The sequence below is a fragment of the Pelodiscus sinensis genome, chromosome 1 (assembly GCF_049634645.1).
Source record: "Pelodiscus sinensis isolate JC-2024 chromosome 1, ASM4963464v1, whole genome shotgun sequence".
NCBI lineage: Eukaryota > Metazoa > Chordata > Testudines > Trionychidae > Pelodiscus > Pelodiscus sinensis.
The window spans coordinates 12,754,165-12,775,740 of record NC_134711.1 but is presented as its reverse complement, the minus strand read 5'-3'; the positions used below and the strand labels follow the sequence as shown (position 1 = coordinate 12,775,740).

Below are 21,576 nucleotides of genomic sequence, written 5' to 3'. Positions count from 1 at the left end.
CTTAGTAAGACCCTCTTCTGGGAGGATTTCTGGTGTAGTCCTGGCGAGAGATATAAACTGCCCCCTCTATCTAACAACCAATGGCGAATTGTGGTAGAAACACCACCTGCCCTTCCCTGTGGTTTAATCTCTCTGAAAGGCAGAAAGTCTTGATGTCACTGGGAAGTGCAGCTTTCACCTTCCATGGTGAATCTGAATCTAGTACAGAACCTATGTGGTAATATTAGATACCACATAGTGGAAACCTTTATCAGCCAGTCATTTACCACCTTTGCATAGTATTGATTTTATGTATTTTTGCAGTACTGATTTTCTACTGAGAAGTCAAGCATTGAACGTTCCATTTTGTACTAGGAGAATGTGTCCAAATGTATCTTGGTTTCTATACAAATTATTTATAAAATATTTTCCATACATTTTTTGTTCTTGAAACGTACAGATACCTCTTTGTTGATTTAACAGATTAATTGGTGGATTGGATACAATAGTGAGTGACAAAACTTTACCTTTTGCCATCTACCAAGAGAATATGCAAATGTTTTTATTTATAAGGATAAACTTATTGACAGAGAGTTTACTTAATTACACTAAATATACCTGTTTCTCAGATGGAGAATTCTGCTTGTATCTAATAGGCTTTAAAATTTAGCAGTCATATAGTTTCCCAGGTGTCATCTGTGTATGTGAGCATAGATGAAAATAAGGAACATATTCCCCCTCCTTCCTCTGCTCCCCCTTCCCCCCAAGAAAACTGTTCAGGAAATGTCTTTTCACAGTTCAGAAATAATAAAATGCAACTTGACATGTCGTCTTATATAGTTAGCCTTTTCTTTTTGTTCTTTGTAAAGTATGATCCATACTTGAAGAGATTATTGTTTCTTTCAGTTTAAGATCCTAAATGTGCCAATGTCTTCGCAACTTGCTGCCAACCACTGGAATCAACAGCAAGCTGAGCAAGAGGAGAGAATGAGAATGAAAAAGCTCACTCTGGATATTAATGAACGGCAAGAACAAGAAGACTATCAGGGTATGACATTATCTTTCAAAAGAATTGCGTATTTGTTTTATTCATAGGGAAATTAATCAGTAAAAATTCAGTCACAAGAAATTTGTCCTTGCTGCAACCAACTCCTTTTCATTCTGTGCCTCAGCATCTACAATGCTAGTTCTCATAGCTCCTAGGAATTCCAATGGAATATGAAACTAGCACTGAGTTTTGAGTTCTTTTTATACACTCTGGAGATACAAAATTGTTACATTTAGGGAAATTTTACCAAAAAAGCAATTTATTTGATACTCTGTAGCCTAGCAACATGTTTGTTAGAATTCCATGATGTCTGTACTATCATCTGCAGTGCAGTAGGAACAGAAACCTGTCAGGTGTAGGGGAAATGGATTGTGTGCAACTTGAGTGAAGGTTTGTTGTTAGCATTATAAAATACATAAAGTAAATTAGTCTGGCAAATAGCTGTGATTGGGTCATAATGACATTGTTGAAGTGGATGGAAATCTCATTTTCTCCTATGTTTCAGCATTCTAAAGGATGGTATTTGAATATATTGAGAGCATAAATACTTTATACTAATTATGTATCTTTTAAAAATCAATTCATATTTAATTCAAGTGATTTGGAACAGACAAAAGGCGGCCTGTGAAGCAGTTGGCAATCCGGATATTGCCCATACCTTAGTGAATTCAGTATGTTGTGTCAGCTTCCGTTTTCCTTGGCAAACTTTGATGATAACCAGTGCCAAACCTAATAAAGAAGATGGTATTTTTAGTCCTTAAATCACTTTTTTCCATTTAATGCCTCCACAGTTCTTTCTCTGTTATTAATAGTGTTGATTTCTACTTCAAAATTGAAACATGAGCTGTACATAATAAAGCAGTAAGTCACATTTCTTTAATAATGAACTGTAGTTTGTTGCATTTAAATTTTAAATTCAAAACAAGCCTATTAGTTCAATGAATGCCATGGAATGCAAAACACGTTTCAAAACTCTGTGACATGAGAACCAAATCAGGGAGCCTCTGTATTATATTTTTCCAGAAATACAATAGCTGTAGAGCTCTGAAATTGTAAATAGGATACAGAATTTGTACGTTTTAAACCTCCCAAACTGTTTAAAACTTCCTTTTCCAGGTACTCCTTGTTGCAAAGCCCGGTTTAAAAATGGGGCGAGGTGGAATGCTTTTTATACTTAGGCAGCTTGAGTGCTGTGGTCAGAGTTGTGGTGTAGCTCTATTTTTCCATTATGTAGAGTTCCTAGTATATTTTTAAAGGTCAATACATATATATGGTTTTCATAGAATCCTAGAATACTAGGACTGGAAGGGACCTCGAGAGGTCATCGAGTCCAGCCCCCCGCCCTCAAGGCAGGACCAAGCTCCGTCTACACCATCCCTGACAGATGTCTATCTAACCTGTTCTTAAATATCTCCAGAGAGGGAGATTCCACCATCTCCCTTGGCAATTGATTCCAATATTTGACCACCCTGACGGTTAGGAATTTTTTCCTAATGTCCAATCTAAACCTCCCCTGCTGCACTTTAAGCCCATTACTCCTTGTCCTGTCCTCAGAAACCAAGAGGAACAAATGTTCTCCTTCCTCCTTGTGACACCATTTTAGATATTTGAAACCCGCTATCATGTCCCCCCTTAATCTTCTTTTTTCCAAACTAAAGAAGCCCAGTTCATGAAGCCTGGCTTCATAGGTCATGTTCTCTAGACCTTTAATCATTCTTGTTGCTCTTCTCTGTACTCTTTCCAATTTCTCCACATCTTTCTTGAAATGTGGCGCCCAGAACTGGACACAGTACTCCAGCTGAGGCCTAACTAGTGCAGAGTATAGCGGCAGAATGACTTCACGAGTTTTGCTTACAACACACCTGTTGATACAACCTAGAATCATATTTGCTTTTTTTGCAACAGCATCACACTGACTCATATTCAACTTGTGGTCCACTATGACCCCTAGATCCCTTTCCGCCATGTTCCTTCCTAGACAGTCGCTTCCCATCTTGTATGTATGGAACTGATTATTCCTTCCTAAGTGGAGTACTTTGCATTTCCCTTTATTAAACTTCATCCTGTTTACCTCTGACCATTTCTCTAACTTGCTACGGTCATTTTGAATTATGTCCCTATCCTCCAAAGAAGTTGGCATGATCTGTTTTTGGCATGATCTGTTTCAGTTGATTTGTATGGGGAAATCTTTATAAATGTAATTTAGTGTAGGATTCTGTTGTGAGCTACTAAGAATTGCACTGCTCATGCAGTGAAACAATAAAAGATCTCAATGTTGTGATCGATGAATGAAACTGGTTATTAGTGTCAGTAAAGAGCAATCATTTTCTCATGAATCTTCTGTTTTTTGCATATTCAACAATACGAGCAGCAGTAATATATTTACACTAGAAAGTGAATATGGGAAATGTCTCTGGTTCTTTCTCTGTTGATTTTTCTCCCACTGCTTTATGCTAGATTTATGTTCGTAACAGACAGATAAAAAGACACATCAATTTTTTAGACCCAAAATTTGACCCATTTAATCTGTTTGCAATGTCCATATTCACTCTTTTCTCTGATATTTTTTGGAAGAGAATATAGCAGATTTTAGTGACAAGTTTCTAAAGGATTACTAGAACCAGTAAGGAAAAAAATTTTACATTTTGCCAAAAAAATCTCAACATTGTCTAATGTCTATATGCACACTTTTCTAATAGGAATAAGCCAGCTAATAACCCAAGTCTGTTAAATGTGCTAGACTCCATTCTTTCATTTTAAAACTCCATTTAGTTTTTTAAAAAGTTATAGTAATTTAGAATTGATGATCCTCTCATGTAGATTGGAGTCGTTATGTTTGTGTTCCCACAATTCTCATCTGAAAAACACTGCAAATAACTGATGCCATGGAGGGTGAATTCATTAAAACTTGCCCTTATTCCTTTTTTCCTGTCACCCAGTCTGCCTTCATAATTTTTCCTTATCTCAGTGCTGGTTGTACTCCACAAAATCTGCACCTTATTAACATCTGGGGTGAGAGGTACATACACAATATTTCTAGTTGCTGTCTGCCTACCTACCTTTAATCCTCTCTCCCCAACTGTTCCCTTCCTTCATGTGTCCATCCTGATGGCCAGAACTATGCTTTGTATCTGAGGGATCTGGACTGTGCTGAATTTGGGAGCAAGGTCATTGTGGAGATGCTAAATAAATTCTTTGCATCTGTCTTCACTACAAATGACATGAGGAATATTCCCACATCTGAGCTATTCTTTTTTTGGGTGAGGTGTCAGTAGAGGAGGTTTTGGAACAGATTGATGAAATGAATAAGAAGTCACCAGGACCAGATGGTATTCATTCAAGAGTTCAGAAGGAACTCAAATATGAAACTTCAGAATTACTAACAGTAGTATGTATTTCTCTTCGAGTGATGTCCCCGTGGGTGCTCCACTGTTGGTGTTGGGCTCATCCTGGCACTGCAGATCAGAGACTTTTTCAAGCAGCATGTGGTTGGGCTGCGCATGCTGTTCACGCCTTTAAAGTTCACGTGCATGGCCCGACTCACCTCAGTTCCTTCATACTGCCCTCAGTCACAGATGGAGCTCGATTCCTCTCCTCTGCTTCATGTTCCTGTGAACAACAAGAGAGTTTATTTTTGTTAGGCAGTAATAATTCCTGATGTTTATAGTTATTACCGTATTTTCCGGCGTATAAGGCGACTGGGTGTATAAGACAACCCCCTAATTTTCCAGTTAAAACATAGGTTTTGGCCTATACTTGCCATATAAGACTACCCCCCCTTCCGAGGCAACACCATTTAATAACATCAGATTTGATTTAAATAATTTTAATTAAAATGGTTTTGACTTACTGGTACTTAAAATCCTTCAAAATCCTCCTCATGTTCATCCTCTGACATCATAAGTTCATCAATGACATCTTGTGGTACATTTGTAAGAGTCATCATATGGATCTAATTCCGAATCAGATGGTGTGGCTTCAGCTTTGGCTTCCCCTTCATCTTGCCACAAGAAGTTGTCCTCCATACCATCCAAAGAATTTGATATGCCACACTTCTTGAAAGACTTGATTACTGTTTCTGCATCAATATCATTCCAGGCTTTTATGACAAAGTTACACAAAACATCCAATTGTGGCACACGTATGTTTCCTCCTTTAGTGAATGACTTTTCACCGCTAACCATCCACTCATTCCACTGTTCTCGAATGTGATCTTTAAATGACTTGCTTAGGCACACATCCAGTGGCTGTACCAATGATGTCAATCCTGCAGGAATAACTGCCGCATCTGTGTTTATTCTTGCCAGCCTTTTCTTTGTGCTGGTAGTTAAATGAGCCCTGAACATATCCCACACCAGTAGGCTATGTTCTTGACGAAGTCCACCTGGTCGCCTACTCCATACATTATCAAGCCATAGCTTTACCCCTTCTTCATCCATCCAGCCTTTTTCATTCACATGTACAAAAACTTCAACAGGGAACTTGATTTTCGGCATTGTTTTTCTTTTAAAAATAATCATTGGTCTTAGTTTGGCGCCATCAGCTGTACATGCTAGTACCACTGTAAAACTGGACTTCTCATGTCCTGTTTTAATTAACACTGTTTTTGCACCTTTTCGATTAACAGTTTTATTTCCAACCATATCAAAATTCATAGGAGTTTCATCCATATTTCCGATCTGACTTAACGCATAGCCATGTTTCTTGCGCTGTTGTATTACATATCGATGGAAAAGACTTACTTTGCTGTTGAGATCTGCAGGTAATTTTTGTGCAGTTTTGGTCTTTTGCCTCAGTACCAGATTATGCCTTTCCAAGAACCTAGTACACCAGGATACAGTGGCCTTAAATCCTTTGCTGTGATCTGGGTTAGATTTGGCCCACTGAAGTGCAAACATACGTATTTTGTTTCTTGTCACTACATAACCATTTTGACGATGCTCATGCACCATGTCTGCTACATGCTTTTCAAGTTCTGACCAATGTGGGCTGTCTCTTTTTAATGCACACTTACTACTTGGCATACTCTTTAATGCATCTTCATTTGCTTTCCAGTCTCGGGCCATCTTTTCTGTTACTCCATATTGACTTGCAGCAGCACAGTTATGATGTTCCTTGGCAAAGTTTACAACTTTCAGCTTGAAACTGGCTTCAAATTTCCTCCTTCTTGCTGGAGCCATGATGGGGTCTTTTCTACCACCCACTTAAAGAACGTCCCTAATCTTTTAGGCCGCTGGGTGTGCGGTAATACAGTACTGTAGCTTCAGCTACATACAGAACGTCCCTGTGCTGATACTGTATGTACCGTGCTGAGCCAATCCCGGCAAGCGGTGTATTCTATTAATGCATACAAAGCCTGCAAAGGTTGTAATAGCCCGCCTCTCTGACTCAGCCAATCCGAGCAGGCTTTGTATGCATTAATAGAATACACCGCTTGCCGGGATTGGCTCAGTGCGGTACATACAGTATCAGCACAGGGACGTTCTGTATGTAGCCGAAGCTACAGTATGTTTATACCCAGCGTATAAGACGACCCCCGATTTTTGGGGGATGTTTTTTAGTATAAAAAGCCGTCTTATACGCTGGAAAATACGGTAGGTTTAGTAGTTTGGGGAAAAAAAAGACAAAAAGAAAAAGGACTCATTCATTATGTCAGTAGTCAATAGTTTTCCCTCAGCCTGCTGATGCACTTCACGTCTAACCAGGCCTAACAATGACCCCTCACAGAAACAAAAAGAAGACTTCAAATTAAGTACAGATTTTCTAAAACCATACGACAAAGACACCTCATGACATCAAGGTAACCCCAAGGGGGGGAAAAACCCAAACCCACTTTAACAAAACAAAAAAAAACAAAAAAAAAGCCTGGTTCACCTGGCTTTAAGAAATTCCTTTTATGCTGCAGCACCAAGTTCTAGGTCACTGCGGGATGGATCTCATACACAACCATCATAGTCACCATCATCAGCTAGAGACTGCCCCCACTTCCTGAGATCACCAGTGCTCTCACACGGCTCTGGTTATGACGACGACCACAGGAGTATGTTCTCCTCTCCAACCAGAACAAATACACCCTATGATAGACACCGACCATGATGCCACGATTGTTCTCAGTGGTACTCTGGTCTTATCACCCTCACCATCCGTCACGGTGGTCCCCATGCCGTCATTGCACTCCATTATGGCACTGATCCATGGAATCGTCAATTCCTTCCCACAGATGAGCACCATCCTCCCAATTTCAGAATCCTCCTCCACTCACTGAAGACCTGGACACCAAGGAGGGACAGATTAGTGATGAGGGTGCCTCACCAACAGACAAGTCCTCATTCTCTCCTGACGAAGCGGTCATTCCCCGACGATACATCTTCTACTGATGACCGTAAACAATTCCAGGAACTTTTTAAAAGGGTCACTATGAGTCAGGAGGTTTCCCTGTTGAAGGTTCAAGTGAAACAACACAAGCTCCTCAAGAACCTACAACCATCAGCCAAATCAAAGATTGCACGTCCAATTGAAAAAGCTATTATAGAGGCAGCAGATGAGGTGTACCAACAAGAGGGTTGATAGAAAGTATTTTGTACCCTCAAAGGGCGTGGATTTTCTATTCCTACACCTGCAACCAAATTCTTCGGTAGTAGATGCAGCAAACCAGAGATCCAAAAATACAGGTCTTCCATCCATAATAAGGAACACAAGACACTAGATCTTTTTGGCAGGAAGATGTGCTTTTCCTCCGCTGTACAGCTCTTCGTAGCCAATTAAACTGTATTGCTTGCAAACCATGATTTTGACAATTACGCTAAATTGACCAAGCTAATGCAGCATTTACTGGACAACAAGTGACCCATCTTAAAATCCATAGTGCAGGAGGCTTGATTACTCCACTTCATGCACAGCGCTCCAGATAGCACTCGATGCTCTGATAGGGCAGCAAGGGCAACAGCTACCTCAGCAGTCATGAGGCATACTTCTTGGCTACATGGAGCAGAGATGCCGAAGGAGCTACAAACCAAGATCGAAGACTTGCCATTCAACAAGGAGAAACTTTTTGTGGCAAACACTGAGGAAGTTGTCCATTCTAGAAAAAATTCCTGCACTACATTACACACACTCGGAATGTACAGACTGCCATATCATAGGAAAAGTTACACTCCTTACCAGAGGCACCATGACTTCTCCTACGTAAGGCATCAGCAAAGACTCTTTGAACAAAATCAGTCACGGGTAAGAAACCAACGCTGAAGGAGTACCAATAACCGCTCCTCCAACCAGCAAGCCTCTAGACAGCAGGTTTGAGATTCTGGTTGAGGGCCTGCAGGACCTCTCCATTTCATTTGTGTCTTGTGATCACATGACTTTTCACGACCTACCGTGCCCCTTTTATGATCAGTGGGCAGCAGTCACCACAAATGGGTCCTAGAGATTATCAAACGTGGATACTGTATTCCCCCGTTACCAGGTATAGTCCGGCAGGCTTATTGATTTTATTAGCCAGGACACTTTTGACTGTCAAGTCCCTCCTTAGTCCCTTAGTTCGCTCATTAGGTTTGCCCCGTGTTATTCACCTCACTCGGCACTCACTGCTGTCTGAACAGACTGGTCTGGGTTTTCCGTTTGTCAGTGCACTTCCACCTCTGGCGAAGGGCAGAGGGGGGCCTGGGCCTACCCTCACTCACGGGCCCCAGCCCAGGGCCCCGAGGACAGGAACTGACTTTGGTCCTGTCCGGCTGACGGGGCTTCGCACCAAAACACAAATCCCAGTTGCATATCAATCTCTTGGAGCTCTGTGTGGTGACCAGTGCTTGCAAACCATTTTATCCATCACATTTGAGGATCTGCAGTGTGCATCCTCACTAACAATGTTACTACTATGTTCTATATCAATCATCAGATTGGTGCCCACTCTCCTTCCCTCTGCGTGGAGGCTGTATGCCTGTGGAAATGCTGTATCAACATCATCATCAACCTAGTTGCATCGTAGCTCCTGGGGATCAGTAATGCAACTGTGGATGCTCGCAGCCACCATTTTGGAACAGACCATGTGTGGGAGATCCACAAAAGCATCATACAAACCATATTCTGTCTCTGCAGATTCCTGACGATATATCTCTTCACAACTTACCAGAATACAAAGTGCCCCCAGTACTGCTCCAGAATGGGAGCAGGTCTGGGCTCACTGAGATGATTTCTTAGTCACATAGGAAGCTCCCCTCTCCTATGTGTTTCCTCCAATATCTCTCATTCTGAGGGTCAACATGAAGATCAAGTTGGACAATGTCACAGTCATCCTCTTAGCCCCAGCGTGGGCCAGACATACTTGGTTTCCCTATCTTTATCAAATATCTTGTCAACCACCTTACCTGCTTCCGATTCATCCAGACCTCCTTTCTCAGAATGCAGGCGCTCTTCTCCATCCCCAGCTGGAAACACTATATCTCATGGCATGGCTTCTCTCTGGTTCTTGGAAGAAGAGAAAACATGTTCACACCAAGTGAGGAATGTCTTGCTTCAGAGTCAACAGCAGACTACTTGCAATACTTACCTGCAGAAGTGGAAACCTTTCACAACATGGTGCCACAACATGGTCACTCAACTATCACCCCTGTACGTACAATTCTTGATTACATTATCCACCTCAAACAGGGTTTATCACTCACTGCCCTTAGAATACATCTCGCCACACTAACAGCCTTTCACTCTCCAATTGATGGCTTTTTGTTATTCACACATCCTATCTCTATGAGATTTATTACAGGGCTATACAACCTAAAGGCTCCCATATGGAACCTAGAGTTAGTGTTCGATTCATTAACTAGACCATTGCTCTCACAGCAGCTTTGCCTTATGCAGTATTCCATAAGGACAGAACAGTCCTCCAACCGCACCCCACTTTTCAGCCTAAAGTCTTTTCAGAATTTCACATTGAGCTCATTGTTCTACTTACATTCTACCCAAAGCCCCATGTTTCCCATGAAGGGGTGGTGTTAAACACCCAGGATTTCTGGAGAGCATTATCATTTTATATTGACTGTACACGGCCTTTCCGCAAGTCACAGACTCTGTTTTTATCCCTTGTGGAACGTTCCCAGGAAATGCCACTATCATCACAGCATATTTCCAAACTAGTAACATCATGCATAATCCAGTGCTACTTGCTGCGAGCCAGAACACTTGCTTTGCTCCCCAGGGCACACGCTACACGGGTAATAGCCATCTTGACAGCCTTTTTGAAGAGTCTCTCTCTCTCTCTCTCTCTCAAGGACACATGCGTGGCAGCTACATGGTCATCCAACCGCATCTTCATAAGGCATTATGCAATTCACTTAAAAGTAGATTCAAGCTCCACAGTAGTTTGAGCAGTTCTTTCATCTGTGCATAACACTTAATTCGAAACCTGCCTTCTACTCTGTCAGTACGTCTGTATAGTCACCAACAGTATAGCACCCCCGGGGACGTCACTCGAAGAAGAAATGGAAGTTACTCACCTTGTGCAGTAATGATGGTTCTTCAAGGTGTGTGTCCGCATGGATGCTCCACGACCCTCCTTTCCTCCTCTCTTCTTCGGATCTGTTCCACACATGAGGGCATCACGAAAAAACTGAGGAGAGTTGGTCCATGTGCATGAACTCCAGAAGTGCAAACAACACGTGCTCCTGCCACACATGAGCAGCTCAACCAGATACTGCCTGAAAGGCTCCGATCTGCGGCGCCAGGATGAGCCTTACACCAATAGTGGAGTACCCATAGAGGCACACATCTTGAAGAACTGTTGTTACCGTAACTTCCTTATCTGTTGCTTAACTCCCGAGTTAGTCCTGGCATTTAGAAGCCAGTAAAGATAACTTCAGTACCAGGCAAATTGGTTGAAACTATAGTAAAGAATAGGATTATCAGACATATAGATGAACAAAATATAAAGAGTCTAGATGGCTTTTGTAAATGAAATTGTGCTTCACCAATCTATTAGAATTCTTAGAGAATGTCAGTATGTAGACAAGGATGATCCAGGTGATACAGTGTACTTAGACTTTTAGAAAACATTTGACACAAGTCCCTCACTTTTAAGGAGGGAAAGGAAAGGCTCTTAAGAAAAGTAGGCAGTCATGGGATAAGAGGCATGACCCACTCATGGATCAGTAACTGCTGAAAAGATAGGAAAGGGATAGTTAATAAGACAGAAGATACAATTCCAGTGTGTAAATCCATGGTACACCACCACCTTGAATTCTTCATCTAATTCTCAAAAAAGTTAAAATCAGAGAAGAATAACAATTATTAGGATAGTGATAGAAATGTAGCCGTGTTAATCTGGTGTAGCCGTGTTAGTCTGGTCTGTAATAAACCATCTTGTTAGTCCTGTTTTTTGTTTCAACAATTATTAGGGTTATGGAACAGCTTCCATGTGAAGAGAGATTGAAAAGACTGGCACTGTTCAGCTTGAAAGTAGATGATTAAGAGCAGATAATGCTAAAGGGCTATAAAATAAAAGTGCAAAGACAGTGAATGAGGAAGAGTCTTTACATTGTCACATAATACAGGTACCAGGGGGTCACCCAATTAAATTAATAGGCAGCAGATTTAAAGCAAACATAAGGAAAAAGTCACACAATCCACAGTCAACTTGTGAAACTTTTGTCTGGGAATATTGTGAAGGCCAAAAGTGTGTCTGGGTTTTAAAAAATTAGATGAGTTTGTGGACTATAGGTGCATCAGTGGCTATTAGCCAAGATGGTCAAGATACCACACTATGCTCTGGGTGTCCCAAACCTCTGGCTCCCAGAAGCCAAGATGGAAAGAGTGTAATTGATCACTCAAAAATTGCCCTGTTCTGTTTGTTCCCTCTGAAGCATCTGCCACTGACTGCAGTTGGAAGATGGGATACTGAGCTAGGTAGAGCATTGTTCTGGTATAATACAGCCGTTCTTATGGATACCATGGCTTAATTATCAGAGGGCTAGCCATGTTAGTCTGAATCTGCAAAATCAACAAGGAGTTCTCTGGCACCTTATAGACTAAGGGTATGTCTGCATTAGCCCCCTAGTTCGAACTAGGGAGGCTAATGAGGGCGACCGAAATTGCAAATGAAGCACGGGATTTAAATATCCCATGCTTCATTATTATGTTCCCGGGCAGTCGCCATTTTGGAAATTGATTAGCCTGGAATAACTGCCGGCGTCTACACATGGCAGTGAAACAGGAGTTCGAAGTAAAGCCCTAACTCGAATTAGCTGTTATTCCTCCTGTAATGAGGTTTAACAGGTAATTCGAGTTAGGGCTTTACTTCGAACTCCCGTTTCGCTGCTGTGTGTAGACACTGGCAGTTATTCCGGGCTAGTCAATTTCCAAAATGGCGACCGCCCGGCAACATGCTAATGAAGTGCGGGATATTTAAATCCCGCGCTTCATTTGCAATTTCGGTCACCCTCATTAACCTCCCTAGTTCGAACTAAGGGGCTAGTGTAGGCATACCCTAACAGAAGTATTGGAGCATAAGCTTTTGTGGGCAAAGACATGCATCTGACGAAGTGGGTCTTTGCCTACAAAAGCTTATGCTCCAATAAATCTGATAGTCTATAAAGTGCCACAGGACTCCTCGTTGCTTTTGCATGGTTTAATTAATAATCAGTAGATAACACATTCCCTCAAAATTGCATATTAATCATAACTTTGGTAAAAGGTTTAAAATAATTTCACAATAAATGGTCAAAGTGGAGCTTCCATTGTATTTACTAAACTTTCCTCTTCTGTATATATGATGAAATCTCATTAATTGACGGTAGCTGCCATTACTACAAGCAATGCAAAACTCTACAAGTACACTACAAAATAGTTTCTAGCAGATGTTGGACATGGTTTGAATGAGATTACCAAAGATTAGAGAACCAGACAGAGCAGACTTTCAAGAGTAATCTAATTATTAAAAGCTTATTCCACTTTTACCCTTTGTTTATTCCATCTGTTCATGTTTGCTGAGAAAGTACACCCATGCAAGGATATGCAATCAGAAGTACTTTCAGTTAAACATGTTCATGTACCGCTAACTTGTGGTCTGTGAAGGTAGACTCACCATAGTATGCCAAGACACTGATTATCAAATTAAACAGCCATTTACGTTAGCTGCTCAGAAGTCTGAGTCATGGTAATTTATTTCTCTTTGTGCAAAGAAAAATTAGTTGAACAATTTTAAGTGCTTAAAGTGGCAGCTGCCCTTTGTACTTGCTGTTACTTCTGGATGGTTTTTAAATGTGCCCTCTTAATAGCACTGCAGTGGTCCAATATCAAGTGACATTGAAGTGAATGAAATGACCAAGTTCTAATATCCGAAAGAAAAGGTCATAGCTTTCTTACCAAGTACTAATGATGATAAACACTGCTGACAACTGCTTCTATCAGAACATCCAGCAACAAACAGCTGGAAGTCAGAGAACACACCACAGAATATCTGAAAATATCAAAACCTCTTATGCAATTTCAAAACTTTTTAAAAGAATCTGTTGTGGCCATGAGTGAGGGAAGTTTTGTCCACAAATATATGAAAGCATGAAGCAAAGCATTTTTTAATAATTGGTTTATAAGCGTTTCAGAAATGTGAATTACTATACTATTTAGCCTGTGTAAATTCCACTTTAAAAGGAGGCAAAAGCTTTAATCTTTTTATATGAAATTACAGAGATGTTACAGTCTCTGGCACAGCGTCCAGCTCCAGCAAATACTAATCGTGAACGACGGCCTCGTTACCAGCATCCGAAGGGAGCACCTAATGCAGATCTAATCTTTAAAACTGGTGGGAGGTAAGACAACCTTTCTTCAAAGTTATTAATTCTAAGTACGTTCCAGCATAACAAAAAGTTAATGATGTGTGCAATGAAAGTAAAGTGGTTTCCATTTAAAGTAATGCTATTCTACCAACTTAAAATACTCAGTACGTTAGTTTTATGAGTTGTGTTACTAAGTCACCATAACACAGGAGTTGGGAAGGTGCCATGGAATCCTGATGTAATTGTTATTATCAAAGCTTGTACCATTAGCTTCAGAAGAAAAGATGTAGTTCTTTATTTTCACACACAAAATGGGTAGGAGGGAAGAAATTTGAAAACTTTAATAATTTTAATGTAACTGTGGCTCTTTCAACTTTATAAGCTTGAAATTCTCTTTTTTGCATTGTCATAAATGGAAGGAAAACAGATTCCACTGTGAACTCATTTGATTGACGGTATGGTAGACACATACTGAAAAGCAGTATTGGAATGAAAAGAGCTATTCCAGGTTATCATTTCAGGATCTAAAATATAGATGGAGTAGAGGATAATTGATGTATTCTTAAACATTATAAGAAGGCAGAAATCTTGATATCACAGGAAAAAATACAATATTATCAATTCTTTCACCTCAAAAGAGAACAGTGGAGATGATCCCAAAAAGGGTAGCAAAAATGTTCAGAGACATGGTGTGGCAGGCATTTCATATTCCAAAAAGCTTTTAAATTCTGGGATGAGGTAGTCTGGCAATAAGAGTGTATGGGGTGTGCTTGAATTATGTGCCATCTTCAAATTTTTGAAGTCGGGAAGTAAATAAGTCTTTCTAATTTTGTAAGATTCTGTCTGTTTCTAGTGCAGTATGAATTATTCAGTGTACTACAGGAAGAGGTAGAAGCAAGTAGTTCAGCTTAATTTAAAAACTGATTATATAAATATAAGGACAAAAAACATTTACCAATTTTGCAAATGGAGGAAAAAGATACAGCGCAAATTAAACTTCATTATGAAAAGAAGGCCGAATTCCTCCCATGTTTTATGAAGATCCATGATTGGCTAGGTTAATTATGGGTTGGGTTTGATCCTATCTGTATCATCTAAACCTGACCCAGTCAAAGGCAAGGGTCCTGGACTAGACACACCAATGATCAGGCACAATAAGTCAGAGCATCTTGTTGAGTAGAAATTGAAGCCCTTGAAACGCTGTAGATAACGAATATCCAAGAGAACAAATCTGCAGTCTGAGAAGGTTCATTTTAAGACATGTTTTTAAAACTCTTATTTTATTTTGACTTTAAAACTCCCACCAGCTCTTACCAAAAAAGTGAAATTTGGAGGGGGGGAGGGCGGTTATAATTAAAAAAGGAAATTTTAAAAAAAAGCATGGTGGAAACTATTGTGGAAGCAGCAGTGCTCCTGAGAGGTGGAACAAGTTTTTTCTCACGGAAACCAATAGGAGATGAGTCAATTTAACACACAGTATCAGAGCTAGAAGAGACCTCAGGAGGTCATCAAGTCCAGCCCCCTGCCTAAGGCAGGATCAGTCCCAACTAAATCAACCCAGCCAGCGCTTTGTCAAGCCGAGACTTGAGGCAGGTTTCAACATGTATCTGCAATTTGAGTTGGCAGAGAATAAACAGTTTGGTTTTCAATTACTTTGTTTTTGCCTAATTCATAGGATTTGTCTTTACTGCGGCGTTAACTCAAGTATCTTTCAAAAACCAACTCCTGTCCCTCCCACACATTTTTAAGTTGAATGTGGTGATGCTTTTCATTTGACTTGCCTGCCTTCTCAGGATGTAGGGAACAGCTCATGTTAGATTATCGCATAATAATACAATATCACCTGCAATTGAATGTAAATCAAATTGCTGTGTGCAGCTTGAGTGTTATTTTGCTATGGTCACTTTCACTCTGGAATGAATGTAAACCCAAGTTAACTCTGAAGTGAAAACATAAACAGGTGGTGTGTTTTCTACTGTTTTCAATGTGCATGGAGAGAAATTGTACACACAGACTGCCCTGCCTGATGCTCACTTTATTGATCTGCTTCCTCATTTTTTCACACATTGACTAATTTGGGGGGGGGGGGATTAAGGGGACAGCAGGATAGACACTTGCCTTTAGTAGCTATTAAAAAAAAAAAAAAAAAAAAAAGCTCATGACTAGTGTTCTAGTAGTCCCATTATCCAAAAATTTCACCAGCTTCATTTTGGTAGTACTTTTGAATTGGAAGTTTTAGGTTCCTTCTCCCTTCCTTGGCCCCTTGGAGAGAGTGTCTAAAGTCGTCTTCCTCCTCCCACCTTCACTGCCTTCCTAAATAGTGTATTTTGGTTTTAAACTTTATCACAATAAACTTTTTGACACTTTCCAAAGAAACAACAATCGGGTAATTCTGACCCACTGAGGCTATGTCTGCACTACAAAGTTAAGTCAACTTATTAAATCGGCATGTAGCTGCTGCAGTAATTGTCCACACTATGCTCGTTGTCTTGGTAGAGTGCATTCTCCTCAGCAGTGTTTGCATTAATGCACAGAGCAGTGCAGCATTGGTAGCTATCCCACAGGGCAACTAGCTGCAGGGTGCTTTGGAAAGGGCTTGCCAGTGCCTCATGCAATCAAAACGTTATCACACGTGGAATGGGAACATAATTTCAAAATATTGCCACAGGTAGAATGGGAACATGATTTTGGCCTCTCACATGCAGTTTTCTTCCTCCCTCTCTCCCCTGCCGTGATATAAACAGCAAACAACATATACTTTTTTGCTCCTGTTTTCAAAGGCCTTGCTCAGTTTTGCCTATACCATAGCCCAAGAAGCATGGACTCCACACAGCTGGCAACTGGTGTTGTGAACATTACAAACACCTCTCATCTTATCCTGCAGAAGTTGCAGGGCCAAGAAAGGAGTGGTGTTCTTCAAGCCTGCTGCAATCCATGTAACAAAACAATTCCCAATTGCTGCAGGCAATCGCGCAGCAGCTGAACATGGTGGAGCACCAGGTTTTTTCCCATGAAATAAGCACTTCCTGGTGGGATCACATATTATGCAGTTATGGGTTGATGAGCAGCTAGAGAACTTTGAAGGCAGAGGGCCACATTCCAAGAGCTTCCCCAAACCCTGAAGAAGCAGCTATACTACAATGAGAACTGCTCTGACAGTGTAGAAGTGAATGGTGATCACTCTGTGGTTGCTTGCAACACCAGGCTGCTGCTCATTGTAGAAGCAGCATGTTCACCTCCTGTCTTCTGCTATGTCTGCCAAAGTTCTTTGATTTTCACACGGCACTTTTACATGTCCCTGCTGCAGCCCTCCTTCACCATACTCCACGAGATCTTTTCGTAGAGATCAACATTTCTGCATTTGAATTGGAGTTGTGCCTGCACAGATTTTTATCTTCATAGACCAATAAGCTTCCACAACCTTCCTTGTCATATAATACACTAAATTGGCACTAAATGTACTCTCATCAAGAAATTGACCTGTGCACCAACATTCAGTGGACCAGTATTAAATAGTATTACAATAGGTAACAGTGGTAGAATGCTAACCTCAGTCTTTTTATTCAAAAGATTACTTTGTCTTCACTAACTGAAGCACTGTGTCAGAGAGATCCAGACTGGCCAATGGCATTTGTAAGCAATAAAATAGCAAACAACGTTAGTTTTGTCAGCCATTGTTATTCGAAAATGTTTTATTGAGCCTGCGCTTCAAAAAGCTGTGCTCACTACTCTCAGCTGTGACAAGCAGTGTGAACAGAATCTTCAAAGCTATCCTCACATTAGGAAAAGTGTCCTTCAGTTCTGCATCATGAATGAATTGGAGAACTTGGAGTGGCAAGCGCTCCCCTGTGTTGCAAATGTGACTGATTTTGTCCAATTTGACACAGAGATCTTTTATAAATTGTCAGACCATTTCCCCCATGTATCAGCATCTGGTGAAGGTCCTTACATTGTTTTCCTGCACACTGGCAGTTTATTAAGGTAATTCAAGTCCCCTTCCAATATCTTCAGGTGTTTCCATAGTGCTTCATTTGTCCAAACCTTTGTTCAGTATACCTTTGAACAGTGTCGATGAGTGAGCAAAAAACTTCCCTCTCAAACTGTTCTTCCAAGTTCCTTATCACTTCATCTATATCCTCATAAACAAACTCTCTCTCCTTCCAAAGAATATGAGTTTCCATGAAGGTAAGCTCAACTCCTAAGTTTTCTGTCCTTTCTTTGGTAGCAGTGATGGTATCTTTGCGTTGTCTCTGTAGGCTACAACTAAATCAAGGTAGATTCTCATCAAAGTAGTAGCAGTCACAATGCCCTTTGTCTGACTTTGTAAAGCCTTGCTTATAACATTTACTTGAAACAGGATATTGTGCCAAATCACAATTGAGACCAGAAATTTGAAGTCAGTGATCTGCTTTGCCAACTTTGCACCTTGTGCCAGATCCTGGCTTTGGCTTTAGTTGACTGAACCAGTCCCATCAGGGTGTTATAAACCTCAGTTACTTAGAACCTCACTGTCCTTATGTTGCCAATGTGGCTTTCCCAGCACATGTCTTTTGGTATCTTCAGAGTCAGATTTGTAGCATTGTCCATGAGGATCTTTTACTTGATAGCTGATGCTGAAAACAGGATGTATATATCCTTTGCAATGCTTGAAGAGAGACCCTGAATCTAAAGAAGATGACCCTGTATCTTACATAACCAGGCTGAAGGAAGGGCTACCACAAAGCATGAAGAAAGCTCTTGGATTCAGTGAAGGATCCTGGCTTGGACAACGTCTCTTCCCTTCTTGTAGCCATCATTGCTGCAGTTCTGAAGCTTTGTTTTATTCTCATTCAGAGCATTCATAAACAGTTCTGTTAGGCCTTTTCTAGTGGAGTAGTCTGCAGACTGGAAACAGGTAGTGTTCCTTACTTGAATACAGCCATCCTTGTCAGCAAATCTTCCTATAAATTCAGTCCGCTATTACACTATTGTACTTCACTTCACTGAGCCACATCAGTATGTTCCTTGCCATCAGGTCAATCAATATGTTTTACTATTCTATTTTTCCTTTGCTCACTAACAACAAAAACACTATGCCAACACTGTTGCCCCCTTAAGCCCAGCACTCCAGGCAATTAGTTCCGTAAGGCACCTGACCCTAAACCTGTGAGTATTGTGGAGCAGCTGCTGGAGGCCAGTTCATCTGACTTACAGAATGCCTTATCTACTCTACTTCCCAATTGACCCATGAATGTCAAAGTAAGCACTACCCCTCTTGTGAATGTGGAATGATTAAACCAATGTAACCAGTGAGGTAAATTGGTGGAAGGGGCCTAGTAATGCACACGTTATGTCACTATAAAGAGGCTTCCATGAAACTAAGTTAGTAGTATAGGCCAGACCTAAGATCAGAAATACTTCCCACCTCAGTTCAGCCTTCTTACAGGCACACAGCAGAGCCTATGGTGCAAACTCAGACCTGGACAACATTACAAAGTTTTGTCGTCATAACCGTGTCAGATAAGATTATGAAGAAAAAAATTTCTCTCTCTCTCACACACACCAACCAACACAACCCTAGTGTAAATGCAACTGCAGAGTGTTTCTGTTGAAATCGGTAATGCCATCTGGGGAGGTGGTAGCTATGCTGGCAGAACAACTCCATCTGCTGACTTATTGCATCTCCACTAGAGGGCTCTGCTGGCATAGCTATACTGGTTAAGGCTATGGAGCATAGACAAGATTTCTGAACTACTCCCAGACATTGCATTATTATATCCTGTGCAGGCCTTCCCTTGAATACTTATTTATATATTAATTTCCTACAGATATCTGTCTCAACAACATGTATTAGAAAAACTGGAATTTTCCTTTAAATGCAGCTGCTAGACCAACAGACACTCAATTTAAGTCTAACAGAAGTTGTAGTTGTTTACATATTAACAGCTACTTCTAAATATCATTATGAAATACTTCTGTTTTAAAATAATCTAAAATGCCATCATTTTAGGCTCTCACAATGGAGTAAGTATCCTCAGAGTGAGCTGAGCCAGATTTTCAGAGTAAAGAGCTTTAAATGGCTATAAAATGGGTTTTCACAACTCGCCTGGTTTATATTATGTTGTAATTTAGCTACTATGCCTTTTAGTCTGTAAGCTCTGTGGGACAAGAGCCAGAAATCTTGTCTGTGTTTGGAAAATTTGTCTGTTGTACATGTTGATTGCATGTTTATCTGTATGTCAATTGCACTTCATAAATAAGCAATATTTAAACAGATCTGAAAAAAGTTGTGGGCTTATTACACCAGGCAAAGTAAGCTTTCATGCACTTGATTCAGATAATTCACAAATGTATTGATTGATTGAATGAGACAGACACTAGCACATTTACCTGGCATTGCTCAGGCCCTTAAGGAGGGGTTAGGGAGTGAAGGAGTTAATGTGGAGGGTGGAGCGCTATGGGCAGGGGCTCTGTGTGTTTATAGCAGGGAGGGTGAAGTGCTGAAGATCTCCCCCCCCCCCTAAATTTATACCAGGGCTGCTTTCTCTTCCCCTCCCTGTCCCTGTCAGGGAGAAAGAGCAAAGTGCACAGCTTGTTTTCTCCCCGTGCTCCTCAGCCAGAGGTAGGAATGTAGTAAACTGCAGTTTCTTCTCGCTCCCTGATGAAGAGTAACAGCCACTAATGTCCCCATAGGAATCTGAATCCCTATAAAGGGTGCTTGGGTGGTGAAAGGCTCAGGGTTGGGGCAGTCCTGGACAGGGGGCACCCCTAGTCAGTCTCTTTCACCTGCTTGGTGATTCTGTCTTCTGTATGGTTTTATGAGAAGCAACCCCATTCCAGGCACATCTTGTTTTCCTGGTTCAACCAAACCTTTACATTGCTTTAAGTTATGAGAAGAGGAAGCTGTATACCAAAATTTCAGTTCTTACCATTTAGGAGGAGTTCTTGAACAGATACAGACTCTCCCAAATATATAATATACAGGCAGTCCCTGGGTTACATGGACCCGACTTACATTGGATCCCTACTTACAAACGGAGTGAGGCAACCCCACACTAGCTGCTTCCCCCCAGCAGACCAGGGAGACGCGGAGCGGCTTTTCTCAGCAGACACCTCAGCTTGAGAATAAAGGACTGAGGGAAGTGAGGTGTGGGAGAATAAAACTGAGCTCTGGAGAAATGTTTGGCTAGAGTTTCCCCTACAATATGTACCAGTTCCAACTTACATACAAATTCAACTTAAGAACAAACCTACAGTCCCTATCTTGTATGTAACCCAGGGACTACCTGTATTTTCATTCCATACTTACATGCCTTTTTTTGGCTTATTTATCTATTAATGTTTTTTAAATGAGGCAACAAGCCAAATTATTAAAACAATACATTTGGGAGAATGGATTGGGGGTTCATTAGATTCAGGTTGGAGGATCTCTGGTAATAGGGGAGATGGGTGCAGTGACATTCATTGGATTGGGGTCTCTGGAGATACAGGGTAGGGAACACAGTGACATTCGGGAAGTTGGAGGGTCTTGGTGGGAGTGCTCTGATAGTCACTGGGGATAGGAATGAGTCCTGGGGCCAATTCTGCTTCTACAGTCTCCTGCTGCTCCTGGTTCCATTGTGCTCCCCAAGGAATACAGGGCCTTGTGTGCATGGCCAACAGTGGGCAGTGTCGGGGGAGTGGAGTGGACTCCAAGGTGCTGTTTGAGATAGATGCTCTGGTAGAAGTTCTGCACCTCTGTGTGGCTTTTCCTTCTCACACACCTTTAATATTTTTTTTCCTGGTTCAGTGACAGTGATCCAACAGACG

At 41.0% G+C, this 21,576-nt stretch overlaps 1 protein-coding gene across 5 annotated transcripts in view; it reads left to right on the top strand.

Moving 5' to 3' along the window:
• Window positions 1–21,576, top strand: part of UPF2 (UPF2 regulator of nonsense mediated mRNA decay) — a 138,470-nt gene that overhangs the window by 107,149 nt on the left and 9,745 nt on the right. For 4 of the 5 annotated variants that reach the window (XM_075926009.1, XM_075926008.1, XM_075926010.1 and 1 more), the window contains 2 exons: window positions 886–1,027; window positions 13,701–13,821. In XM_075926009.1, the coding sequence (XP_075782124.1) occupies window positions 886–1,027; window positions 13,701–13,821 (263 nt within the window). Of the gene's footprint in view, window positions 1–885; window positions 1,028–13,700; window positions 13,826–21,576 lie in introns of those variants that run through there. The other variant, XM_006117089.3, reaches the window with a different exon arrangement.